Source organism: Passer domesticus, unplaced genomic scaffold (assembly GCF_036417665.1).
Source record: "Passer domesticus isolate bPasDom1 unplaced genomic scaffold, bPasDom1.hap1 HAP1_SCAFFOLD_37, whole genome shotgun sequence".
In the NCBI taxonomy this organism is placed as follows: domain Eukaryota; kingdom Metazoa; phylum Chordata; class Aves; order Passeriformes; family Passeridae; genus Passer; species Passer domesticus.
In genome coordinates, this window is record NW_026990149.1 from 811,521 (window position 1) to 838,036 (window position 26,516).

At 51.6% G+C, this 26,516-nt stretch overlaps 2 protein-coding genes and 1 long non-coding RNA gene across 3 annotated transcripts; all 3 read left to right on the forward strand.

Moving 5' to 3' along the window:
- The first annotated feature begins 11,621 nt into the window (after positions 1–11,621).
- On the forward strand, positions 11,622–18,632 carry LOC135292509 (hydrocephalus-inducing protein-like). The gene is made up of 6 exons (XM_064406705.1): positions 11,622–11,878; positions 13,806–13,873; positions 16,019–16,251; positions 17,049–17,149; positions 18,396–18,531; positions 18,627–18,632. Exons 1-6 carry the CDS (start codon positions 11,622–11,624, stop codon positions 18,630–18,632), a joined length of 801 nt encoding a protein of 266 aa, XP_064262775.1.
- A 362-nt stretch (positions 18,633–18,994) lies between these two features.
- Positions 18,995–20,769, forward strand: LOC135292556 (uncharacterized). The gene is made up of 3 exons (XR_010354794.1): positions 18,995–19,141; positions 20,017–20,108; positions 20,618–20,769. It is a non-coding gene; the product is annotated as an uncharacterized LOC135292556 (long non-coding RNA).
- A 1,167-nt stretch (positions 20,770–21,936) lies between these two features.
- LOC135292510 (neurofilament heavy polypeptide-like) lies at positions 21,937–25,287 on the forward strand. The gene is made up of 3 exons (XM_064406706.1): positions 21,937–21,954; positions 22,074–22,300; positions 24,180–25,287. Exons 1-3 carry the CDS (start codon positions 21,937–21,939, stop codon positions 25,132–25,134), a joined length of 1,200 nt encoding a protein of 399 aa, XP_064262776.1. The 3' UTR covers positions 25,135–25,287.
- Positions 25,288–26,516: the final 1,229 nt, after the last annotated feature.

A 26,516-nucleotide genomic window follows, 5' to 3' on the forward strand; every position in this document is an offset into this window, starting at 1 on the left:
CTCCCCCTGGGCTGGAGCAAGGAGGGTGCTTTTTCCCAGCCTCTGTTCTGCAGCCTTGCAGCTGTGCTGTGCCAGAGCACAAGTGAGCATGGTGCAGCTGCAGGGCCAGGGCAGAGGATCTGCTGTGCCCGTGAGCCCGGCCTGGCACAGGCACCCTGGGCTCTGGGTGCCCTTGGCCAGCAGGAGGTTGCTGAGCTGCAGGGACTTGGACAGCTGCCTGCAGGAGCTGGTGTAGGGCAGGTGCAAGCTGCAGGCAGAGCTGTGAGCCCAGAGCCCGTGGCAGTGACACTGCTGTGCCTCTGTCTTCATGCCTGTGCCTGTGCTTGCTCTGTCAGCTGGCACCCATTGCGTGCCAAAGGTGCTTTTGTGTGCAGGTTTGAACAGCAGTGCTGAGGCCCTGGCAAGTCTGATCTCAGTGCTGGGATCTGCAGGCTTGTTCATCCAGAAGGGTTTAGGCCGTGGCATGGAAGGGAGGAAGCCTTGCAGGGAAGCCAAGAGAGGCTCTTTCCAACAGCATCCTGCTGCCTCTTAGCACTGTTCTTCTGCTGACTTGCTTGGAGAGGCAAAGTTGGAGGGGAGTTCTGAGGCACCTGATGTTTCTGCACCAGGCCAGAGGTGCAGGAGCTCTTTGGGTCCAGCTGTTTTCTCATCTTCCTTTTGCTGCTTCGAGTCAGTTGAACACTTTGTCCTATTCTCAGACAGTGGGAATATAGAAACCTAAAGAGGAATGTCCTGTGTTCGCTAGCTCCATGTTCCTTAGAAGGAACGTAGGAATTCTTTAACATCATTAAAATGTAGAGTAAAACATATGGTGGCCTAGGGCAGTTCTTAGTATGACCCAAGTGACACAAGATCTTAATGCCACAGAGATAGGTTTTGCAAAGTGCCCCGGTGACTTTAAAATGTGGCATATTAGTAGAGCTTAGTGTTTATTTTGGGGTGGAATAGCTAAATTGATGCCCTTGAAGGGAGTCCATTTTTTTTCATCCTGCCGTGGGGATGGCACTAAATGCCCTGTGCTGAGGCAGTTTCTTTTCCTGCAGGATTATTCCCACCAGCTCATCTGCATGACTACCAGTGAAAGGATCGTGGTGCCAATTCGGGCCATTGCTGCCCGAGCTGTCCTGGATTTCCCTGAGCAGCTGGACTTCTCCAGGTGTCCAGTCAAGAGCAGCACCCAGAAGACTCTGCTGCTCCGCAACACTGGGAACCTGGAAGCTCGTTTCCAGCTGAGCACCCAGAGGTGAGGCAGCCCATCTGTTCTTGTGCAAAGGCTATCACCTCTGGGTGATAGCAGAGTTGGGAAATGGCAGCAAAAGGAAGCAGAGCATCAGAGCTGCTGCCCTGCAGCCCTGGCTGGAAGGGAGCAGGATGGATGGCAGCTGCTCTTGCCTTCAGTGTTCTTAGCAGGATGCAGCCTTTGAGCTTTCTCTGTCCCAGCTTTCCTGGAGGCTGCTGGAACATTTTGGCAGCTGGCTTGCACAAGCAGCTCCTGAAATGCTTTCTCAGCACTGTCAGCCAAACAGAGCCATTCTCTGGGAGGCCACAGGCACGTGGCTTTGCAGGGGTCCCTGCATCAGATGCCCAACATGAGCTGTGCTGCAGGCAGCCAGTGCAGTTCCTGTTCCTGAAGCTGATCTGATTTCCCTTGTCAGCTGAGGGCATCAGTCACCTCTTGTGTTCCATGATGAACCTTTGAAAGCCAGTTTAAAATTTCATACCAGATGATTTAAATCTCTTGAGTAAGGTTGTGCCCCCTTTCAGTGAGATTTCTTTTTGAATACTCTGAAGTTCCTGTGTTTCTGCTGGTTTTTTGTCTTGGTTTGCGTTAAATGTTTGCCAAAAGATCATACAAATGGACCTAGTTAAAAAGCAGAAGGAAACAACCTATTCAAACCCTCTCCATACTTTAACTTTTCTGCTTGTTGGGTGCAGTAGTGATTAATGGAAAGCACAGATCTGAGAGGATGAGAAGTGTTTTAAGGAACAGCTCACAATTCACAGAGAAAAGGCCAAAATGTAGCCTGCCAGCCCCATCTCTTGGCAGTGGTTTTCACTTGGTTATTAGAGTGTCAGGGATGTCTCCTTCACAGCTCTTCTATCTTAGAGCAGCTTTCATTGAAATGCTGATCAAATGTGCCCTTTCTAGGCTAAATCAGGATGTTTTCAAGGTAAAGTAAGCCAAAGAACCACACTGCAAATTCAACTATTCCTTGGTCTTCAGGGGAAAGTTCCTTCTCCCTGTGTGATTCCTAGGCTGTAATCTCCCAGGACAGGGAGTGCCCTAACATTTGCATCTCCTGAGATGAGGTTTATAGGCAGCAGGAAAAGAGAAATTCCTGAGGCAGTCAGTGTCCAGTTGTGCCTGCAGATAGCTCTGAAGCCTCTCTGTGCTCTTCAGAAAGCATTCTCTGATGGGATTGCTGGCAGTGGGAGCCTTGAGTGTCACTGCAGAGAGCTGGATGCAGAGTGTGGGGAGCTGAGGCCATTTTGCCCACAGGATGTTGTGAGGGCTGGATCTGCTCAGCAGTGGCTCCGTGGCTGTTTCTGATGCTGTCTGTCCTGGCTGTCTTCTGCTGGCTGTGCTTGGTTTGCTCCCTGCTTGCCCAAGGGAGCTGCAGTGAGCTGCAGTGCAGAAGGAATCTGCTGGCCAGCTGTGGCCAGCCCTGATGGCTCTCTTTGTGTTGCAGTCCTTTCTCCGTGGCTCCGGCCGCAGGAGCTCTGGGCGCTGGTGACACCGTGCAGGTGACAGTGGGATTCCACGCGCTGACGGCCGGTGACCATTGCGGGTGCCTGGCAGTGTGCTGCAGCACAGGTGAGTGCTGGGCCTGCCCGGCCACAGGACAGCTCTGCACCACGGCTCCCTGCTGTCCCATCCCCTCCATTCCCTCCAGAGGTGCCTCCCCTGCTCAGCTTCACCCCAAAGCAAACGGAGAACTCCTTGCTGTTTGGGGGCTTGAGAAAGTGCATCCCCTCTAACAGGCTAAGATTTTGGACTCCTGTTTTGCTGGGAGTTGCTGAGTGGAGGAAGGAGGATCCCTGATTCTCCACTGCCATGTGGCTGTGCCTGGGTGAAGGTTTCTTTTATTCCTGGGCAATGCTGTAGGTGAGCTCTCCATCAGATTCTCTGCAATGCAATGGATTTCTAGCACACCTCTGTCCCATATGCTGCTTCTGCACTGGCTTGTCACAGACCCTTTTCTATGTGGCCCTTACACATATATGTAGTTTCTGTTTAACAACATTTTCAAGGCCTCAAGTTCCTTTTTTGTGACAAATCAAAACAAATTTTTCCTGTCCCCATTTCCCAGGCTGTTCATGCTGTTGCAAAGCTCTCACATCTATCTCCCATTTGATTTCTAGGCTGAGGAACCCCATTGAGTCTTCCTGCAGAAACTGCTCTGTACTTAGTAATCTTTCCTTTGTTCCCTTTTTATTAAATTGGAAATGCTGCTCTTGGTTTTTGACATCAGAACAATATAAAATATTGCAAGGCTGGTGTGGCTGTGGGTTTGGACAGGGAGATGATGATGATGATGATTTTCCTGGTGTTCATTTTGTAGTGGTTTGTCCTATTGCAGAGCCAGGCAGGTTGTGTTTCCTCACCTGGGTCCCCTCCTGCTGTGGGCTGTCACTTCACTTGTTCCTCTGGGCCTCCTTTTGCTGCCCACCTGCCCCCAGGCATATTTGCTGGTCAGCAGCAAGGGATGCAAGGGATCAGGAGAGACAGAAGTCTGGTGGGATGCCCGGGGAGGCCCTGGGCAAGGCAGGACTGAGCAGGGCTCCTCAGCGTCACCTGAAGGACTTTGGTGCAGAAATCCCAGTGATCTGAGTGGGTCACCAGACCACATGGACCAACCCCACTGTACACACTGTCACCCTGGGGCCACAGCTCTACAAACACACTCAGAAATAAGGTGTTGAAGGAGCTGCCCAGGACATCCCCACGCTCTACACCCAGAGCTGTCAGGATGTGATCCATGGATTGATCCACAGAACTGCTCATTCAGCTAAAAACTGGGACACTTTCCTCTGTGACCTGTGGTTTGCTGCGTTCCTTGTGCTTCCATCAGCCAGTGAGCTGAGCAAAGACTCCCCTTTGCTTTGTTCCAGGTGAAGAAAGAATCCACACACACCTCAAAGGAGAAGCTGTGGATGTCAACATTGGGTTGAGCACAAGTTCTGTGGAGATGGACAAGACTATGATCACCAAGTCAAGCCACAGAACTGTGTTCATTGAAAACAGGAGTAACATCACAGCCCACTTCCAGTGGAAGGCTTTTCCTAGTGAGGAAGAAGAGGATGAAGAGAAGAGGAGGTTGGTTTGAAAGATGCATTTCAGTGAGATACATGGCCCAAGACTGAAAGGAACATGTGGCCTCAGGGGGGTGTTGGTGCTTTTGAATGGTTTAGGCCAAGTAAACCATCCCTGGCACCAGGGTGTGTGTCCCTGGGCTTTGGGAGCTCAGGACTCAGCATTCCAGTTCCATTTATACTCCAAGCATGGATGGCATTTTGGGAAGGAAAGGTTGATTGTGATGACTGGATTTCCTCAGGTTCTGATTGGCCTTTTGCCTCTCTCATCTTCTTCCTACATGACCTGGCCACATCCTTAAACAGTTCACCCTCTTTCCAAAGGTGATACACCCTCTTTTTTTCCCTTAGTTCCTTCAAAGGCTCCTTGCCCATCCAGGCTGGTTGTCTTCCCTGTCAGCTTGTCTTTCAGCACACAGGGGCAGTCTGTTCCTGTGCCTTCCAGACTTCTTTCTTGAAGCATGTCCATCCTTCGTGGAGCCCTTTGTTTTTAAGGGCTGTTTCCCAGGGTACTCTCCAAATCAGCCTCTTCAACAGGCCGAATCTGCCCTCCAGAAGGCCAGAGTGGAAGTTTTGTTGATGCCCCTCCTCGTTTCACCAAATATTGAGACCTCTATTATTTCCCCGTGACTGTAGCCCAGAGAGATGAAGGTGAACAGATGAAGTTCATTTAGCCATTAGGGAATTTCCTGGTGATATCCAGTACCTGGAGGCAGGGAGGCAGCAGACTGCCCTGTGGAATGGATCCAGTCAATAGACAGGGCCCTCAGCTCCCCTTAGAAGGGAGTCACCTACTGCCACTACCCTTCTTTTCTTCTCAGTACTCGAGGCTGTGCTCTGTCTGACAGACCAAGTGCAACTGGGAGACTCTCCAGACTGAATTTTTTTCTTTAGTGTCATCTGCCTGAGCCTCTGGAGCCCGGGCCTCATACCTGTCCTGTCAGGGCACCTGGGTAGGTGATGGGGGTCAGGATGGGATTTATTACCTGCCCAGTAGAGGCCCACTTCCATTCCCCAGTGTCTCCTAGGTCTCCTCCTTCTGCCTGATCCCAAGAAGGGCAGGGCTCCTGTGACTCCTGCTGAGCTTCTCTCAGGGTTGGACAGGTGTAACTCCACAACAGTTTCTTTCTGTTTCACTCTCCCTAAGGCTCCTCAGCCTTTCCACTTCTTCCTTTTGCCCTGTCCTCTGATATTAACACCAGGCTCAGACCCTCCCTGCAGCCAGGGGCCTGGACAGCTGCGTCCTTCCTGGGGGGTTCTCTTTGAGTTCCTACACTCCTGCTGGCAGCAGCAGCAGCAGCAATGGCTTTTCATCATTTGTAAACCATAGCTGGGGAGGTGGGGGGAAAGCAGAAGGAAGAAAGAAAGAAGAAAAAAAAAAGGCAAGCACCTCACAACCAGCAAAAAGACCCAACCCACTACACAAGGAGGATGGGTGGCTGCACCCTTTCTGCTCAGCCTGTTTGTGCCAAGTGCCTCGCAAAAACTGAAAAATGCTGTGCCAAAAGTGCTGGGCCAAAAGTGCCATGGCAAGCCTCTGTTTGCTGTGGGCCAGATCACTTACACTCCCCAGAGCCATTTTAAATTGCCTGCAAAGGCCCAGGAGATCAACCCTTGCCCACCTGAATGGCTGGTGAGAGGGTCCTTTAGTGTCCTGGTCTTCTTGGTTTTGCACTGTTCTCGATCTCCTTGCTCAGTGTCTGACTTCCATACAAGCTCTGGGTGTTCAAAAGAAATCCCAGGACCTTCTCTGGCTACTTCCCTGGGCTGTTTATTTCCATTTTTTCCCACTTTCCTGCCTCAGCCTGGACCCCAGGGGATCCACTTTCCCCTGAGAAGCAGCTAGGTTTCCCCAAAATAAACTTCAACCTGGTTTTGGTTTTGGGGGGGTTTCTTTTGTAATTGCATCTGGTTTTGTGCCAGTTTGTGTCCTAGACTGCCACCAGGACATTTTGCTCTTCCTTCCTTCCAGTCTTAGGCATGGTTGTAGCTCCAAGGCCACTGTCCTGCTGTCAGAGCAGCTTTTGAGGTCTCAGAGCAGAGAGGACTTTTTGAGGAGAGGAGATCGTGCAGGATCCTTTCCCTCTCAGGACATTCTAGAACCATGCACTGGGATGGGAGCCAAAAAGCTCTGGATGATGAAAAGGTCTCTCCAAGAGTTTGCTGTCTCCCTCCTCCACAACAAAGTCCCTTCCCCTCTCAGAGCCTCTGTTTTCATGCATATAGAACCTTGAATGCCACTGAAGGGATTTGGTGCCTGAATTCATCAATTTCCTTTGGAAGTGCTCTGGGATGCTCTTGTGAAAGACAGAGTAGGGAACAGGGCAGGTCCAAAACGAACGAAACAAAGTGATGTTTGTGAAAAACAGCAATCACTTGTCTTAATTTTTTTAAATGTTTAATAGTAATGAAATAGTTATAAAGATAGTAATAAAAATTAGAGTAGTAACAATTTGGACAGTCAGAGTTAGGACAATAAAGGGACAATAAAAAAGCAAAGAATTACAGACATCTGGGTGCTCTGCTCTGCCGCAGAACAAGTTTTGCTAACAAAGGATTAACCCTTAAAAGCAATAGCTTGTTGCATATTCATCTATCTCATACATGATGCAAACATTCTTTTCAAACAAAGGGTGTTTTCTGTTTATTGTCAACTTCTTCCCTCATCTTGTACATCAGTCATCTTGGTCCCTTGATGTCTGGTTCTCCCCAGTGAGGAGGCAATAATTCTTCTCTTGGGATTTTGGGTGTCTTGTTGCTCTTATCTCTCCTTGAACTAGTTAGAAAAAGGATCTTACACCACATAGTTTCTGTAGCCTAAAACTATATGCACCACACTACTTAAAACGATTAGTACAGCACTGTAAAAAAGGATTCATACAACATCACTTTCCAACATCACACATATAGTAATCAGTTTAATATTTGCAAAAAGCCAATAATATAATAGGCATTTTTCACAGTGCTGGTAACATGGAGCTGCAACCCAGCTCTGTCTCCCCTCCCCAGGGAAGTCCTGCTCCATAATCTTTATCTGCCTCCCCCAGCAGCTCAGTGGGAGGAAAAGCCACTTGAAGTGGCTGGTGGATTGTCCCTCAGTTTTGGCAGAGGCTTTGAGCCAGGAGGTTCCCTTGAGGGATTCTGGCTTTGGAAAGCCCTCCTGAGCCTGCAGGTGTGGAGTAAAACTACCTGCTGCGCCAGTGAGCAGCAAGTTATCCTGTGATCCCTCTGGGACCCCCAGGGCTTGGGGTCAGCCCTTGCTGGGGAGTGGCTGCTTGTGAGAAACAGCCACTCACTTTTCCTAAGTTTAGAAAGGTTGATTAAACCTTATCAAAAATACAACCGGAGACTGGATAGAGAAGATGTTACAGCTCTGGGAGCAAAGGATTTGCCCCACCCTGTGCTCGCCCACACAATGGAGGTTTTGCCTTTTAACCCTTTAGCCTCTCCCAAAATTCTGACCATCGACCCCTTCTTCGCTGTCCTGTGGTGGAGTTTACTTCCTCCAATCTTGATTGGAGGTCAGATGCCACCATGGTGACAAGCCGACCCTCCCAAATACCCCAACCCCGGCTGTCCCTTGATAACAACTCAGGGGGTAAAAAACCTTTTCTTAACCTATAAACATGGTATTGGTCTGTTAATGGTGAGAGTCAGTCGTGGCATTGCTCATCTGTCACACTGCTGCTCCTCCCCAGGTGCTTTGCTCTCCTGCACTCCCACTTCTCTCTGCAAATCTGTGGCTCATTAAACGACCTGCTGGCTTTGTCTCTCCTCTGGCTGCAGGCAGAGTCTTTTTGGGCAGTCACAGAGAGAGCTGTGCCTGGAAAAATTAATGGAGGAGAAAGAAACAGGGAAGGAGAAGGGCTCTTGTGAGGATCGTGCTGCCCTCCTGAGAGCCCCAGGGGAGATGGCAAAGGTGCACCCAGACCCCATGTTCTCTGATGACTTTTTTTTCATTGAGCCAATGGTAAGTGATAGCTGAGAACCTCATTTTCCTCCTCTTCCTCCTCCTCCTCCTCTCCCTCTTTCTCCTCCCACCCACTCCAACCCTGGCTGTGGTCACTTGGCAGATCCTCAGCTGGCCCCACATGCTGGGAGGGAGGACATGGAGTTTGTGGTGCAGCTGCAGAGCTCACCTAAAAACGCTGAAGTGCTAAAAGCATTTCTGCCCTGGAGGGTCAAGGCAGGGCTGGGAGCCTGACAAAGCCCAGCTCTGCTGCCAGGGCTGGAGCTCAGGGCACTCCGTGCGTGTCCTTGCAGTGTCACAGGGAGCAGTTCTTGTAGGGAGGGGCTGCCCCCACACGTGGGGCTCAGCAGAGGCTGTTGCAGCACTGCCAGCTCACACACTGACCTGAAGCTGGCAATGGTTGGCTGGGAAAAGGAGGCCAAACTCAGCCCAAGGTTAATCCCAGAAATGCCAATGGCCTCCTGTAACCACGCCTTGCACTATTTCTGAGTCTGCCTTCCAGTGTCATCTGTGAGCCTGGACACAAGGCTGGAAGGTTTCACTGGGCCTTTTGAGTTCTCCTGCACACAGGGACAGAAAACCTTTTCCTTTTCTGTTTCTGCAAGCAAACTGCCACGTGTTGCCATCAGCCAGAGCCCTGATTCTGAGCACTGGCATTGTGAGAGATGATGAACGCCTGGTGTCTGCACAATGCAAAATCCCTTCTCCCCTTGGAGTAAAGCCCAGAATAATCCCAACCTCTGCTTTCTTTCAAAACAGCTTGACTAATGTTTGTATTTCAAGGAAGGGGCTCATGTTCTCTTCTTGGTTACTGCTATGGCCCATCTAAGGCCAAGAGGCAGCAGTGCACAGGGGCAGTTGCATCCCAGTGCAGCTGACAGCAGCATGATGTGAGCAAGAGCTTGTGTCAGAGCAGTAGGAATCTTGTGGAGAGTGGGAGCTGATCAGCTGAGCATTGAGAGCTTCCAGCGCTGTGTTGAGCTGCCTTTGGAGGGTTTCCTTGGGCTCCTTGTGTTGTTCACTATTTGATGCTCTAAACAAAGGCTGACAGGACTGTGGTTGAAAACAGGAAATGTGAAGTTAAAGAGAAATGTTTTGCTGTCTCTTTGTGTTGCAGGAGGGAGAAATCGGGCCGAATTGTTCGGCCGAAATCCAGGTGACCTTCAAACCCCTGGCAGCTCTGGAGTATGGAAGTGTGGCTTACTGCAGCATCTCAGGTGCAGCTCCTTTGCCCTGCTTCTCTCCCCCTCAGTGCAGCCATGGTGCAAGCCTGAGCCCACTGGGCTGCCCTGGCAGTGCTGGGAAGAGTCCCTGGCCAGCAGGGCAGTGCTGGCACATCCCCAGTGGCCCTGCAGCTCCCAGGGAATGTCCCGTGCAAGGCCAGGGCTCAGAGTGCTGTGTCTGGGTTACTGATCCCAGCACAGCCCAGGCAGTGCAGGGAGAGGTTTTGATGCCATGCCTTTGCCAGCATTTCCTCAAAGGCCAGAGAGCTGCAGAGCAGAGCAGCTTTAGTGAACAAGCACTAAGCCCCTGCAGGCCCCTGGCCTCCAGGATGGCTCCATTGGACATGGATCCATCATCAGGTGGCAGGAGCTGGGTTAGAAATGTGCTCCCTGAGCCTGGATCAGCTCCCACTGCCCAGACAGCACCAGAGCAGAGGGGGCTGAGCCCCACTGAGCCCAGGCTGTTGGTAGAAGGAGCAGCCTTGGCCAGCAGCTGCTTCTCTCCCTGTGTGGGAGCTGTCACCTTGCAGCTCTCAGTCTGTGGAAACAGCTCCAGTGTCTCACCACCCTCACAGGAAAAAATGTCATCCCTAATATCTAACCTAAATTTCCTTTCTTTCAATTTCTACCCATGACTCCTTGGCCTGCCACTCCAGGACCCCAGAGATGTTTGAAACTCAGCAAACTGGTGGCTCCCATTGGAAACCAGCCTGAGGAATGGGTTAGGAATTAAAAGTCAGCCCCAAGGGATATCTGCTGAGGGAAGAGAAGGGTCCATATCTTCTCCTGCAGCATCAGGAGCTGGTAGCATCCAGCTCAGAGTCAGGGACTAGCGCTGAGGCAGCCTGGAAAAGACAGTGTGACAGAGGGAATGCTTGTACTGAAATGGACATCTCTCCCCAGGCCGTGAGAGCAGGCTGCCCCTGCAGCTCAGAGGGGAAGGCCAAGGACCCTTGGTTGAACTCAGCTGTGACACTCTGGAGCTTGGGGACATTTTTGTCAACACCCCCCATGTCTGTGAGGTGAGCAGCAGGGCTGGGGATGGATGCTGATGGCTCCTGAGGCAGCAGCAAGCCTGGTGGAGCTGTGGAATTCCTGCCAAGCTGGGCAGTTGTGAGCAGGGAATATTTGATGTGGTGGTCCAGTCTGGGGGGTCAGAAAGGTGTGTCTGTTGTTCATGAAGGCCCAGCCCCTGCTTTTGGGCAGCCTTCCTTAGGGATCAGCTGGGAGGCTTCCTGCAAAACAAGCCCTTGGCAGGTGAAACCAGCACTGGGTGCAAAAGCTGCATGTCCAGAGGCTTTTGTGGCAGTGCCAGACACAAGGCACCTTTGGACTGGGCTCTGCAGAAGCAGCTGGAACCAACTGGCTGCCTTTGAGCTTCAGTCCACTGCCAACAGCTTCCAGTCAAGGGTCTCCTGCTCATTCCTGGAAGTCCCAGGAAAGCCTTGGGAGTTCTGTCCCTTGCTGGCAGTCACTCACTTCAGCCTTGGTGCATCTCTGGCTCTGGAAAGAGAAAAGTGGTCCTGGGAATAAAGAAAAGGATTTTTCTTCCTCTTTGCTTTCCCCACAATAATGCTAAGCTTGCAAAAAAACCACAAGAGAGCAACTGAAAAGAGGTAGAAAATGAGGCACTACATCAGGGCAGACACTTTCAAAAGCTTGGCTGGGGAAGAGCAAGACACCTTGAGTTTTCTCTACCAAAAGATGGTGCTGTCTGTACATTTTGATGCTGATGCCTCATTACCAATGTCTTCTTTCCATGGTGTGGGAAAAGGTGAATGAGTGGATGGTGCTGTTGGAGCTGTGCTGGCTGGGGCAGCAGCAGCTCAGTGCTGATTCACTAGGCAGCTGCAATCACCCCACGTTGCTCTCAGGGCCAGGTCTCCATGAGCAGGGTGATGCTGCCCAGAGGTGCACTGCTCTGTGTCCATGGGATAAGCCCAGGGTGACTGCAGGTCTGTGCAGCTGCCACTGCTTTGCATGAAAACCCAAAGGCAGAACTTGTCCTCTTGTATCTTTTGACTTCTGCCATTCAGCAGCACAAAGCATCTTCTGCCTTTCCTGGCTGTTCATTGCATCCTTAGACAATAGCTCCCAAGAAGGGAAGATTCCACATGGATTTCCACTTTGCTTTCTTGCTGCTGCAGGTGAACCTGATCAACCAAGGAGCTCTTGATGCTCCCTTCAGCTGCATCCCTTCAGCCACAAAGGTGGGCTTGGGCTTCAAGTTGGCACCTCAGGAGGGCATCATTGCAGCAGGTGGGAGCCAGACTCTCCAGATCTCCTTCAGTGCCACCGTGTTGGGGAGGTTTGAGGAAGAATTCCGGTTCAGTGTGGCTGGATCTCCTACGCCTGCCATCCTGACCATCAAGTAAGGACCCTGGGAGCTTGGTGGGCACATCTGGAGCTGTCTCTGGGACATGCCCCAGCTGCCTCCTGTTGGGGTGGAGCAGAGAGAAAAGGTGTTTGCTGAGGTCTTCATCTCTGCTCTGATGCTGGCATTGCTTTAGTGGGAGGATGCCTCCTGCCCTGTGTGGTACCTGGAGCTGGAATGACTCCTCCCTGCAGGGATCTCCCTCTGCCCTGGGCCATGGCAGGCAGTGGGATGGATCAGCTTTGGGCAGCAGCTGCTCTGGGATGTCCCAGCTGAACAAGGTGCAGGGCCCCCAGGGCTTTGGAGATGGGCCAGCCTGGGGCATTCTGCAGCAGCAGCAGTGCTTTTAAAAACTTCTGTCAATAATCCATGCCAGATGGGCAGCAGCAGCCTCACCTCACCTCTCATGGCCATGCTGTGGGGCACAAGCCGTGCTCCCAGCTGCTGTGCCCAGAGTGCTCTGGTGCCTCCTGTGCACAGCCAGGCAAGGGCTGATGTGGGAGTCAGGGAACTGTGCAGCAGGAACTGTGCCAAGGACTTGGGCATCATCCCCTGGGCTGGTGCCATGGCAAGAGATCATCCTGGCCCAGCACAAGGGACAAGGGGTGATGATAGGGGAGGCAGAGCTCAGTGCTCAGCACCACAGTAGCACGAGGCCTTGTCCCTGCCAGCCTGAGCCTTGTGCTGCTAGGATAATGCAGTGGGAGCAGGAGAGCTGATGCTGGCTGCTCTGCAGCTTTGGAACTAGGCTGCTGCTCTTGGGAGGCACTGGGACAAGGCAGTGAAGAAATGAAAGCAATCTGCACTGGATTATAGCAGTAAGATAAGGGAGATGGATGAAAAAGAACAAGGAAGTTATTACTTCACAAGAACAAAGTGGTGAGTAGGTCTGCCCCCAGTGGAGAAAGAATGATGCTGGCTTTGTTCTTGGAGGAAAAGTGCTGCTTTTTTATTTTGGAGATCAAGAGGGAACCTTCCACCATCCAATAATTGATTCTCCTCTGTCCCTCCCCTAAACTGGTGATGGGATGTTTGTGCATCAGCAGCTTTCTCCTTGAGCGAGGGCAGGTGTCTCTTGTTGAGATGTGTGGAGCAGAGCCAGGGGCAGTGCTGTGAATCCAACAGAAGGCACAGGTCACTGGGCCTGGATTTTTAACCACAAGGCAGAGTGGGCATGGATTGGCATCAGCCATGAAATCAACTGGGGAGTGTTGTGCAGCTTCAAGTGCTGCTTTCAGTGGGTGTTGGTGACTTTTGCAGTGTGTCTGCTGAGTTCAAGGACAGGTGAGGTGCTGTGCTAGATTCAGGACCCCCTTGTTTGGTTGTTGAAGCTGTTGCTCTTGGCTGTGCCAGCTGGTGCACTGCTGACAAGCTGGTCCTTTCCTCTAGGATTCATCTGTGCCCTGTGTAGAAGTGTTGCTGCTCTTTTCAGAGGATGTTTGGGGCTGCCCTGGGTTCATGTGTCAGAACTGTGTCTGTAATGATGGTGTGGGTCAAACTCTGCTGAGAAAGCTCCTCCGTGGGAACAGCAGTTCCAGCTAAGAAGTAGCAAAGCAGGAACCTGTGTCTGGCAGGGCTGGTTACAGAAGTTTGTGGGGACACCTTGATGTCCATCCCATTGCAGATGGGGAAAGTGAGGCCCGGAGCCATGTCTGGCTGTGTGTTCAGGGTCCTTCATGGGACCAGCAGCATCCCGGGGGCTTTTCCTGCCTGCCCTGTGCCCAGAGCCCATCAGTTGCTGTTGGCTGCTGGCCACTTGGCTTTAGCTGCCTCCTGTGCCCAGGGGCACTGTGCTGAGCACATGGTGTGTGCTGGTTTGAAAGGCACGGTGCCCTGACCCCAGGTTGGTGCCCCCGAGCCACGCCAGCCGGAGCTTTGCAATTCCTTGAACCAAGGCATTTCCTGCTCTGTCCTCGCCATGCAGGGGCAGCGTCACTGGACCGAGTTTGCACTTCGACCTCCCTGAGCTCGACTTCGGGGACATCTCCTTTGGTGAGTGCTGCCTGGGCTGGGACACAGCGGGAGGGATCTGTGCCTTCCGAGAGAAAAGCATCCCTCCCTCCTGCTCTGCCCCAGCAGCCTCTTCAGGCTGGGAACTGCAGGGCTGCTGGTGCCGCAGGGAGCATTTGGCCATTGTCAGATCAAACAGAAGCAAGGCATAGAAAGTCAGGATTTTCTGGTGTCTCTGTCCTGCTTGAAAAGACAGATGTCTGCCAAGGAAGGTGGGAATCTTCCTGGAATGGAAAGATGAGCCCCTCCCTCCAAATGATGATACTTTGAAATGACAGGGCTCCCGGGCAAAACTGTGGGAAAAGGAATAACAGTTCTTTCCTAGACTATATCAGGAGAGCCCAGAGAACAAGAGCAGACGTTTGCCAGCTGCCAAGTCCCGTTTTTGTCCTTTGGTGCAGTGAGGATCCCAGCAGGAGGAGCTGTGGGCTCTGGCAGGGCAGTGATCCCCTGCCAGCCGGCAGCGGCAGGGAAGGAGGGAAGGAGGGAAATGCTCCTTTTGCAAAGGGACAGAGGGCAGGGGGATGTGGGCAGTGCCTCAGAGCAGCAGGCAGCAGCGGGGAAGGCAGGCAGGGTGGGTGCCAGGCTGAGCTGCAGCCAGGGCAGTGCCGGGGCCAAGCACACAACCTCCCGCAGCAGCACGCGGCCGAGCTCCATCCCCGAGCGGGAGGAAGGGAAGCTCCGCTCCCTGCCCAGCCTCAGCTCCCACTGCACAGCGCCCACGGCATCACGCCACAGCTGCCAAAAACCCCCAAGGGAAAAGCCCACCCCCAGGGCCAAAACCCCCAAAACCCCTAACCCCCTTCCCAGACCAAGGGGAGCATTCACTACCAAGCCTGAACCCAGAACAAGGAAGGTCATGGACTTTTTAAGGAAACTACTTGCCTTTCCTGAGCTGCTTCTGTCCCACCCTGCATCACCACGGAGGCACTTGTCAAGTTGCCTTTTTGAAGAAATGAAACAAGTAAGGCAAGAGATGGAACTATGGTTCTGAACCAGGAGATCGATCCTGCTGGATCTGCTTTCATTCCTAAGGTCTCTTCAGCTGAAGGCAGCTGTTGTATCTTTGCTTCTTTGAAACTGTTGACTGTTGTCTGCATGCGGTGAGCTCAGTCTCATTGGAGGTTTTGCCATCTGTGTTTGTCCTTGTTGTGCCTCTCTTGCCTCCCTGCTGGAGTCACTGCTGGAGCTGGCAGTGCTCACTGGGATGGGCACAGAGAAACTCTGGGTTGCAGCTGCAGTTGTTTTTTCTCCCCATCTGTGTTCCAGTGCCTCTTGGTGAGCAGGCCCAGGGAGAAGTCTCCTCCCCAAAGAGCTGGCCAGCCCAGCCAGATGTCCACTGCAGAGCAGCTTGTGCCTGCTCTCCAGGCTCTGCAGGACATCCCCACCATGAGTAGCTACATCTCTGGCTTTCCAGCATGGAAAGCAAATCCCAGAGCTCCAGTGGGGTAAAGCCTTGCAGACAGCAATCCCAGTGAGCAGCATGGGTGTGATGTCCCCGTTTGTTGGGTGAGGTGGGACCTGGTTCCTCATTGCCAATCTCCAAGCAAGGCTTGGGTGTGCCCCCAGTTGAGTGGGCTCTGAGCTGTCTCGTGCTCAGTCTGTTTGGCCCAAACCAAGAGATGCCTTTAGGATCCTGCAGAGAGAAGCTGCATTGGGGTGCTTTGCCTCACGTTCTAGTTCCTGATTCCATCATCTCTTTTGCTGTAGCTTCTTCTCAATGCTGACTCACTGTTTATCTATCTTGAAAAGGGTGGGAGTGTTGGCAGGCTGAACAGGGAATTTGACAGCTTGAATTCTCAGAGGAAATGCTCGGTCTGGGTGCACACTCATCACTGGGAGATCACTGGTGCTGGTTTGGGGCAGGTGAGGCAGCTCCTCCCCATCGCCAAGAGAGAAGCTTGCAGTGTTCAGCAGGGCCAGGAGTGGGCATTTTCAAGGCTGCAGTCTGCAATCTGTGTCAAAGGGAACTGAGTGACGATTCATTCCTCATGCAGCTTCTGGGTGAGCTGTAGTTCAGATAAAGTTCAGAGCTAAACTCCAGTGCCACTTTCATTGTGCCAGGCCATTCCCAGCAGGAGTCAGGCCACAATGGGAGCCTCAATGGATGTTGGTGTCCTTTCCTAGGCTTTCCCTACACCCAGCGCTGCCGGCTCACTAACAGCTCCCCGGTGCCCGTGACGTTCCAGCTCCGCATGTCGTTCGATGGCACGCAGCCGGCTGTGGACAGCGTGGATCAGATCCGCTGCCACAGTGACCCAGCCTGGAGGAAGGGCGTTCACTTGTATGTGGAGCCCCGGGAGTTTACCATCACTCCCAGCCAAGGGACCATCCTGCCCCAGGGACACCAGGACATCCAGGTACGGGCAGAGTGCAGCCAGAGACGCTTCAGCACCAGGGCTGCAGCTGCACTGGAGCGTGGGAGGGCTTTAGCTCTGCTGCCAGCTTTGAGCATGGTGTGAGTGAGAGATCTGCACTGCTCTGAGGCCTCTGCTAGCTGCCTTACTCGGGATGTTCCTCAAGGAGCACTGTTTTCTTTCCAAAATCATTTGCTGAGGTCACATACCATATGGTCAAGGCCAGAAGTCACTCTTGGGTTCTTGAGAGCCATTTATTTGATTGCAAGTGGGCAGAGCAAGGATGAGGGCAAAAGGTGGCTGTTAGAGAGATGTCATTGTAGAAAGCAGTTAGCTTTTCTTCTTGGTCTGATTTCCCCTCTCCTGGGGAGCAGAAGGATTTGTGTTCACTGCAGGAATCTCCAGTGGGGACAAAAAACTCTGCAGCCATGAACTGCCCAGCACCTGCTGGGCCACACTTTGCCCTCAGCTTCCTGCTGTAAAGCTGAACTCATTGTGTTCAAGTCAGATTTCTTCTGCTTTTATGTCATTGTAGTCAGATGAGAAATTGGGCCTTAATTTGAATACAGTGGTTCATAGAGCTTTAGTCTAATGTTTTAATGTAGCTGAGCTATGCCCTGATAGCAAGGTGTGTTTAACACATCTGCTATTGCCAGAAGGCTTTTGTTGCTTTGAGACTGTGCTCTACACATGGAGCAGCAGCAGAATTAAGACAAAATCTTCCCTCAAGGGCTGGAGGATATCACACGTGGATAATGAGCTTTTGTAAGGAAGAATTTCCTGTTCTTCTCTTCCACCAGGTGACCCTGTGTTCCAACTCGGTGATGGAGTTCTACAGGAAAATGCTGGTGGATCTGGAGGGTTTTGGCAAGGGAGTGGCATCATTGGTCATCACAGCCAGGTACCAGCCCTTGCCTGGCCTCCCCCAGCCCCTGCCTTGCCCAGGCTTTGCTGGCTGCAGCTGCCAAGGAGAAGTGCTGGTTAACGAGCTCATGTTGTGCCAGCTGGGCATGAGAAGAGCAGAGCTTGGACAGCAGCCTGTGGTGAAAAGCAGCCCTGCTCCCAGCCCAGCAGGGTCCTGGGCCCTTTTCTGAAGGCACCAGGAATGAGATCATTTCTTGGCCTGGCTTTTGGTGCTTGAGGTGGAACAAATTTCCCCAGGGCCTCCTCTCCTTCTTGCTGCAAGAGGTGGAGTTGTGCTGGGTGCGAGCACCGTGCACTGGTTTGGGACACAGCAAGCAGCCTGCTGAGAGCCAGGCTCTGGTTCTGTTCATGAGGGCACGTGGCAGGGGGGAAGTGGCTGCCAGCAAGAGTGCTGAGGGCAAGGTCTCAGGAGGGGAAAGCAGCCCTTGGTGTGGCAGCTCAGCTCTAGATTTTCTCCTTCCCTCTGCTTCCCACTCTGAGCTTGAATGTTCTCAGTGTTGAGAGCAAAAGTGGTTGTTGCTGCAGCAGAATTCCATCCTGCTGTGCTGCTGTGGGTGTCAGTGGAATGCCAGGAGGGATGCAGTTCCCTGGGGCTGTTCCTTCTCCCAGGCAGAGCCATCCAGGCAGTGCCTGGGCTGCCATTTTGTCAAGCAGGTGGGCTGGGGACAGTCAGTGCCTGGAGTTGTGGAGGGAAGGAGCCAGGGAGCTGTGGGGCCTGGGAGGGGCTGATCAGCCACTCTGGAGGGCAGCTGGTGTCTCGTGCCCTCCAAGGCTGGGGCAAGCAGCTGAGTTCTCAGGCAGGGCAACAGCACCATGGCAGAGAAGGGAGTCATTTTTCCTGGGACACTGGAGTTGTGTGTTCCTTGGGCATTAGTGAGCTCTGATCCTTGTTGGGAAGGCTCCCCCAGAGCTCATGGGTCACTGGGAGTGTTACAGGAGTCCTTGCAAGCCTTCCTGGGGAAAGGAGGGGCTGAGGCAGCTGTGGGACAAAGTGCTCTGCCTGGGGCACTTGGCAGCCTCTGGCTGCTGCCTCTCAGGGTTTGCCCCTCCTTGACAAGACCTGTTGGAGTGGGAAGACGTAGAAGGCAATTTATCACTGCAGGGCTGTTCAATGCCCATTTGACAGCGACCAATGTGTTATGCTCTGTTTTACAATCTTTGCGGGTAAATGTTCTCCATTCTCTCAGTATCTCTGATTCCCCTGGGCTCATCTCTTTGTCCAGATGTCTTGTTCCTAAGCTGCAAGTGTCCCCCCACGTGCTGCAATATGATGAGTGCCTCCTGAAGGTGCCCTACGAGAAGAAGTTCCTGATTAGGAATCCCAGCCACCTGCCTGGCTGCTACGGGCTTATTGAACAGGTTTGGCATCCCATCCACCTCCCCCTCTCAAATATTATTGAGGAGCTTATTGGGGGAAAAAGGGTTTGGACGTGACCTTGTTGGTTTCTATTCAGTCTTAAAGATCTGCTGAGAACAGGATCCTACCCGAATGTAAACTTGAGGATGCAGTTTAACCTGCTGAGGGAACAGTTGATGTTCTAGTCTTCAGGGTGTTTTCTTGTGGGAGATCTTAGAGGGCTGTGAAAGCTGCTGCATCCACAGCCAGCAGTGCCTGTGCTGGCAGTCTCCTGGCAGGATCCCCTGGGAATGCTAAGCCTACAATTCTTGCATCTTGTTTGTGCCTTTTACCTTTGTCCTGGGCATTTTTAAACACGTGTGTCAGTTGCTGTTGCGGTGGATGTTAGGGAGTGTAAAGTTTCTTCAGAGGTGCCTCTGAAGCTGCATTTCATTGTGTCTCTTGCAGAAACGCAAGGAGGACTCTGCTGTGCTCTACTCCAGCCCCAAGCCCTGTGGGATTGTCCAGCCTCACAGCACTGCAGAGATCCCAGTGCTGGTGGAAGTGCAGGCGCTGGGCACGCATCGCACCAATGTTCTCATCGGCGTGTTCGGGGATGAGAGAAACCCACTGGTGAGTGCAGGGGAGATGTGTGCCTCTGTGCAGCTGCTCCTGGCAGGCTGCAAAGGGCACAGGGATTCTTCCGGGGAAAACAGGCACAGGCTGCTGTGGAGAAGGCCAGGAGGGATGGGTGGCACAAACAGCTCGTGCCTCACGGGTGGTAATCTCAGTGTCTGGCACAGAACGTCGTTGGTCTGAGCTGGAATCCAGGGTCACTTTAGTGCATTACTCTTGAAAATGCTGTTAACTTTGGAAACATCTGTTTGAAAATGGCATCTCTCTGAGCGCAAAAGAGGATGTCAGAAGACTTCTGGGAACCTTGAGCTTTCTGTAAAAAAAAGGAAGGCTGGCATTTCAAGAGTGGTTGCAAGGATTGAAACTTAGATTAAAACATAAGGAAATGACAATGGCAAATTCCCTGAATGGCACCAAACATCTGAACCTGGGCCATTATGGCACTGCATGTAAATCAGTGAACAGGAAGGACAGGCAATGCAGGCTGTGCCAGGGAGCATGAAGTTTGACAGAACAGTTTCTTTCAACTCTGAGGCTGCTTACCTTAAAGAGGAGGGTTTCTCCCCACCAGAGGAACCAGTTGTTTAACTGTCAGCCTGGCCATAACTAGAGATTTCTTGCAGAGCTTTTACCTTTGGGCCAATCCTTTGTAGTTTGAAAGGTTCTCTTACCTTGATCCTTTTAAATTTGGAGGTGAACATGTAATTATCTTTTTCTTTTTTCCCAAAAGCCCAGCATTTCAGCTGGAGAGTGGTAGCTGTCCCTAAAGAAATACCTTGAGCAGGGATGAGCTGTTTAAGGATTTTAGTTTTCCCTGTTATGGTTTGTTTGGGTTTTTTTTAAAAATCTTTCTTGCCTGCTTCCTGGGACAGAGAAAAAAGTTATGGAGCTCTGGACGGCTGGCAGAAACCTCCCCAAGCCCAAGGCTGATGGAGTCTGGCAGGATCCCAGCACTACAGCCGATGTATGTATGTCTGTATGCATGGGGAATGCCACCTGAGTCCCCTGGGAGTGTTGGAAAATGTCAGCCAAGCCCCCAGCAGTGTCAGGGAAACATTCCTGATAAATACCTGGTGGAGCTGCAGAGTTTCTGGCGTTGGGCCCTGGGGGGGCTGTGCTGGCTGTGCTGGCTGTGTCTGCCCCTGGATGTCTCAAATCTGCCCTTTTTGCTTGCCTTCTCTGTCTTTTCCTCTCCCACTGTGCTTTTTGCATGCCCACAAGGTGTTCATCCCTGTCCTCTGCAGTTCCTCAGTGCAAGCAGTTGCAGCTGCTGCAGCAGCTCAGTGTCATTCCTGGGCTGCCTTTAGAGCAGACCTGCTCCAGCCTGGATTGGGAAGGGCTGGATCAAAGCATTTCTCAGTTCAAGGTGCCAGCAGCCAGCCAGGGGCTGCATCCTGACCAGGAGCTGCTGGTGCAGGTGTCCCTCCCTCCCTGCCACTGCAGGTCTCTGTTCACAGTTATCTTCTTTTCCAGAGATGAGCTTCACCCACCTAAATTCAATCCCCAACCACCAAAGGAGATGAGAACATGTTTGGATTGCCCAGCGTCTCGATGGAGGCACTTCAAGGCTGGAAAGCAGGAGGCAGCCACAGCCCTGACTGAAGAGCAGGATTTGACCCAGTCTTCAGGAGCAGAGGTAGATTTTCTTGTACACCTACTGCTTGTGCTGCCTCCTTAGCCTGCCACCAGCAAGTCATGCTCCTGCTGAGCTCCCTTTTTGCTGCCCTGCTGTCCTGTGCCCTGACAGTGGCTGGGCAGCAGGGCCAGTGGCTGGACATGGGGCAGTGGCAGGGAGAAATAGGAGAGTTTTCCTTGGAGAAGCTCACTCAGATCCTACAGGCCTGTGTTGAGTGTGGCATTTTTTACCTTGTTGCCTTCCCAATGCAAGATGAGGCTTTTATCTGCATCATGATGGGAAGAGCTGCAGCTTCCTTGCCACAGCAAGCTGGGATGAGTCCTGATCTCCATGTGCCCTCTTCCCAGCCCAGCCAGACTCCCTGTTTGCAGGTCTCTGCTGTCACCCGAGAGCTGCTCTTGCACTGCTGGCCCTGAAGCTGTCTTACAAACTGAGACTTGGCAAAGTGGCTGTCTCTTCCTGCAGGCGTAGGGAATGGCTTGTTTTTCAGGTGCCACCACAAGCTCCTGCAAACCCTCACCTCCCAGCAGGCCTGGAGGGATTCAGGTGCTGCGTGGGCGCACCGCACACTGCCCTGGAAGCGGAGAAGGGAAGAGGGAATCTGTCTCCCTTGCACACTGTCAGTGTGGCAAGCAGGGCTGGAGCTGCCAGTGCCACTGGTGGCCCTGAGCATTGGCCACAGAGGGGCCTCCCATCCCTGCAGGCCCAGCACAAAGTGCTGCTGGAGCAGCTGGGTGTTGGAGAGGCCGTGCAGGACACGTTGTGGGGCTGTCCAAGGACGCTGTGCAGCACCTATGGAGGGCACTGCTCCCCCTGCAACTCCTCAGGTGGTCCAGAGGAAGGTTTTGCAGGAGCTTTTGCTGTAGCACCTTGAGGAAGCAGCATTTAAATCAGAGAGAGAGGGGAAGAGCCTCAGGAGTCAGATGAGCTGGGCTGGGAGTCCTTTGCTCAGCTCCAAGAGCTCTCACTCTGAGTCTCCTCCTTTTCTAAAAGCAGTAAGTTTTGAAACTTTTTCAAGGCAAGTTGTGCATCAGAGAGAATTTCTAGTGCCAGGAGACATCCCAGTTCACTTTCATGTCATGTACTAATGAATGCATTGACCCGTGAGGATGGGAGAAGATTTTCCCCATGGTCCCTGCACTGGTCAGTGGCATGGATGCAGGATGAGATCAGGGTGATTCTGGCAGTGTTTGGGGAATAGGCCCCTCTGGCTGCAGCTGCACTTTGCTCCAAGATGCTCTTCTGCATCCATTTTCACGCTCAACACCTCCATCTCTCCTGTCTTCCATGCAGGCTTCCAGTATCCTGCCAGTGTCAGGTGTGCTGCAGCCAGGAGAGAGCCAGCAGGTCTCCTTGCCCTTCTCTGGCCACCTCAACAGCATCTCCAGTGCCACGGCGCTGTGCCACGTGGAGGGAGGCCCCAGCTCCGAGGTGCTGGTGCCCGGGGAGGCCTCACGTGTCAGCTGCTCCCCAAGCCCCCAGGAGATCAACTGTGGCTCTGGGGCACCTCTCAGGGAGAGGTGAGTAAGCCTGCCATGGGTTCCTGCTCTCCATGGGTTACTGTCCCTGCAGGGCTTCCCTGCTCCAAGGACTCTGAGCTCAGAGGTGCTGCATAGCAAAGGCCAGAAGCAGCACAGGGATGGCCACTCTTAGCTCCCTGGCTCCCAAGAGAGGAAGCACCTTCTTCTGTTGGGACAGAGCATCTTCTTCTCTAGTTTAGTGGTGAGCCCTCCTGGCTCAGATGCTGCCTTCAGGGAGCTGGGCTCTGGCCCTGCCTTGGCACTGCCTCTAGAGGTGTCTTTAGCTCCATGGTGTTGAGTCACATCTTCTTCATCATCTCCCTTCTTCACCAAAACAGTGGGATTGTGGTGTGGGCAGGCGTGGGGCACAGACCAAACCTTGGTTTGGGTGCTGGTGCTGCCACAGATGAAGTCCTTGCAGTGCTGATCTGCCAGGGTTCTCCTGATGGTGGGACAGCAGCCATAAAAGCTCCTGTCCTTGAGGCTCCCCTTCAGCTGCAGCAGTGGGCAAGCACAGGAGAAGCTCTGCTCCAGCAAGGCAGCCCAGCTCAGGACACACAGGCAAAGTGTGCAGCTGGGAGTGGGGGCTGCTTAAAGCAAGCCTGTGCATCAGGACTTCCTTCAGGCCAGGCTGAAGTTGGTTTCATGGGGAGGAGAGAGGAGAGGGACGAGGCTGCTTCAGATGGTTTCCATGGCAGACAGCACCAGCTGGCTTGGTCACAGCTGGCTTCCAGCAGGAAATCTGGCTGACAAGAGCCTGTCTTGCAGGAGAGCAGTTCCTCCAGCCTTTGCTTTCTGACTGATGGGATTATTCTCATTTAGGATCAGGCTATGAGTCATTAATACCGAGGCTCACGGACAGAGACTCTCTAACTCATTAAAGTTAGAAAATGGTATGTTTATTAACCCCGGTGGGTGGCACCAGAGTCGTCCCTACAAGGCGTGACCGTGCTGTACAAGGTTCTTTGCCCTCTCTTTATTTCCCAGGATCTTACATACAACATATGTGCACAACCCCAGCACTTCCCCTCCCTGCTCTGTATTAAAATGAGGTCATTAGTCCTTCACACCTGTGCAATTCTTCTCTGGAATTGGGTTGGTGGTCTCCTATTGGGCCAGTGGTCTTAAGGGATGAAGTCAGGAATGTCTTCATCAGGTCTCTGTGACCCTCTGGCACCATCCAAGGTCCCCTGCTTAGTGACTGATTGACATAAAGCCCAGGTGCTAACCATTGTTCTACGGGTTTCAGTATGTTCTTCTAACAGTTCACTTACTCCACTTCCTTCTATCAAGAAGCTCATCATGGTAAACAATATAACAATCAGCTCTGGCTTAAGCATCTAATCATCATTAACCTATGGTCTACCTGTCTAACTGACATCCTGATCAATGTGAATTGCTTCTAAGCCTCAGGTGAAATCTGAACTCTTTAAATTCTTGCTTCAGCTGTGCCCAGGGAGAAGGGAGCTGAATGAGCTGAGTAAGAATTGCAGGAGAGATCAGCAGACGTTGGCACTCTGTGCTCTGCTTGAAACTGGGAAGTCAAGAGACAAAGGGCGTTTTCAGGCACAGCGCAGAGAGCTGGTGGATCAGCCTTTGGCAGTGGGCTGGAGGTGTCTGGCTGTGCCTGGAGAGGGAGCTTGCACAGTCAAGCCCTTCTGATGGCAAGGCTCAGGTTTGGCTGGTCCTGGAGGTGCCCTTCCACCACTGCCCTCCCTTGGGATGTTCCCAACCTCTGTGGGTTGAGGAGAATTCACGGAAATGGTCTGGCGCTGCTGCCTGGCCTCAGGGTCAAGGAATGAAGTGCAGGGCCAGCCAGGACGAGTCAGCCCAAGGTTCTGGTGGTGACTCTCAGCCATGTTTTCTGTTTTGTCTGCAGAAGGGAGCTGAAGCGGCCGTCTCCAAAGCTTGAGGAGGAGGCAAAAGCCTTGGCGGAGGAAGAGAGGCAGAAGGAGAAAGAGAAGCAGAAGAAAGAAAAGAAGGGTGTCTCTGTGGGGAAGGAACCTCCAAAAGCAGAGAAGGGGAAAACCAAACCCCCAGAGAAGAAGGAAAGCAAGGCCCCAGAGAACAAGGACACCAAAATCCCACCAAGGAAGGAAATCAAAGAACCAGAGAAGATGGAAAACAAACTTCCAGAAAAGAAAAACAAACATCCAGAAAAGAAAGAAACCAAAATCTCAGAGAGGAAGGAAAGCAAAGCCCCAGAGAAGAAGGAAAGCAAGGCCCCAGAGAAAAAGAACACAAAAGCATTAGAGAGGAAGGAAACTAAATTCCCTGAGAAGAAGGAAACCAAAGCCCCAGAGAGGATGGAAAGCAAACTCCCAGAAAAGAAATACAAACCTCCAGAAAAGAAGGAAACCAAATTCCCAGAGAGGAAGGAAAGCAAGGCCCCAGTGAAGAAGGACACCAAAGCATTAGAGAGGAAGGAAACCAAATTCCCAGAGAAGAAGGAAAACAAAGCCCCAGAGAAGATGGAAAACAAACTCCCAGAAAAGAAATACAAACTTCCAGAAAAGAGGGAAACCAAATTCCCAGAGAGGAAGGAAACCAAAGTCCCAGAGACGAAGGAAATCAAAAGCCCAAAGAAGGAAAGCAAAGCCACAGAGAAGAAGGAAATGAAAAGCCCAGAGAAAAAGGAAAGCAAAGCCCTAGTAAAGAGGGAAATCAGAATTCTAAAGAAGGAAACCAAATCTCCAGAGAAGAGAAGCAAACCTCCAGAAAAGAAGGAAACCAAATTCCCAGAGAGGAAGGAAATCAAAATCCCAGAGAAGGAAATCAAAGCACCAAAAAAGAAGGAACCCAAAGCCCCAAAGAAGGGGGAAGCCAAAGCCTGAAAGAAGGGAGGAACCAAAATCCCAGAGAACCCAGCTGAGCTGGAGAAGAACTCTTTATTTTATTCACACAACTTATTTTATACAGTTTGCCAAACCTAATGTGCAACTTTAGGTAGTTAATCGATTTCTTATTACTAGTTATGCCAGTTATTCTGTTGGATAATAAAATATATTTTACTTGTGCATCAAATCTCTCTGTTGTATTCTTTGTATTGTTACCTATTCTCTTCACTGATTCTCATGGGACAAATCCCTTGTTCTTGCAGGTGCATTTGTTTTTCACCCTCAGATCAGATTGTTCACCAAGTCTCATTCTCAAAATAACTTCACATGGGAACTTGTGACTGCTTAGCTGCACTTAGAAGAGATGACAGGCCAGCTGTTAATATAGCAGAACAAGGCCTGATTTCATAAGGCCTTTCTTTTATCATTATTCTACCTGTCTCTGACATCTCCCCCTTTTTGTTCATTTAAAAAAGGCTCCTATGTTCTGATGTTGAAACAGCTCGCTCTTGGGAGGGTATGATCTCATGAAGGTTATCACTGGTTATCTGTTAGATGTGGGATAAGATACATAAAAGACCAGTTCCAATCAACAAAACTTACCCAATTCTGTCAAGTCATTGACACAGGGTTTTGCAGCATGAGCAAACAAAAGAATAATGTCCAATGTCTCTTAGGGAAATGGAAAGAAATGACCATTGTTTCCAATTAGCTGAGAAGTAGGAGAAGGTCCATTAGCTGGAAATGTTGATCTTGGACATCACTGAATGTCCTTCTGGCAGCTGGAACAGGGAAGAACTGAAGAAGGTTGGGAGGAGCACTGTCCCATGATGATGCCATGAGGCTTTTGTTGGCCAATTGCCTCTGTCAGTTTCCAGGCACAGCTGTGTCTTGGCAGTCCTACTCCTGTTCCTGTTCTGGCCACAAAGGCTGCAAGGGGATGAGGTTATTTCTCTTTCCACTGGGCCTCATTTCTTCAGAGCTGATCAGTATCTGATGGAATGAACAGGTGACTGCTTTGAGCTGTTGGTGATAAAACACAGGCATCTCTTCTCCTGAAGTTAATGAATCAATTAGGCTTCCCTGTGGGACACTCCACTGGGATTTAGATGGGATGACCTTTTTTCCAAGTTTCTAATGTAAATATTGCATGATTCAAAATGTTAGTCGTCCAAATTTCTCATGTACATATTGCATTATTTGAATGTTCTTAAGGCGTTCATTCCTCTTCTTTTTTGTTTTTTAAGAATGAGATGCATGTCTTTTGTTATGAGTATGAAGAAACAGCGTAGTAAAATAATACACGTAGTAGACAAGAAACTTAGAGCAATTAGGAATAATTTAGATACAACGATCGGGAATATTTCAAATAGCAGACA

What these genes read in the sequence shown, in the direction of transcription:
- LOC135292510 (XM_064406706.1), top strand. An exon ending in GGGGCACCTCTCAGGGAGAG is followed by an intron (nt 22,301 to 24,179) that starts GTGAGTAAGCCT and finishes TTTTGTCTGCAG; the next exon opens with AAGGGAGCTGAAGCGGCCGT.
- LOC135292509 (XM_064406705.1), top strand. Translation starts at nt 11,622, where the DNA reads ATGGATTTCCACTTTGCTTTCTTGCTGCTGCAGGTGAACCTGATCAAC. An exon ending in CCTGCCATCCTGACCATCAA is followed by an intron (nt 11,879 to 13,805) that starts GTAAGGACCCTG and finishes CTCGCCATGCAG; the next exon opens with GGGCAGCGTCACTGGACCGA. An exon ending in AGGGACACCAGGACATCCAG is followed by an intron (nt 16,252 to 17,048) that starts GTACGGGCAGAG and finishes CTCTTCCACCAG; the next exon opens with GTGACCCTGTGTTCCAACTC.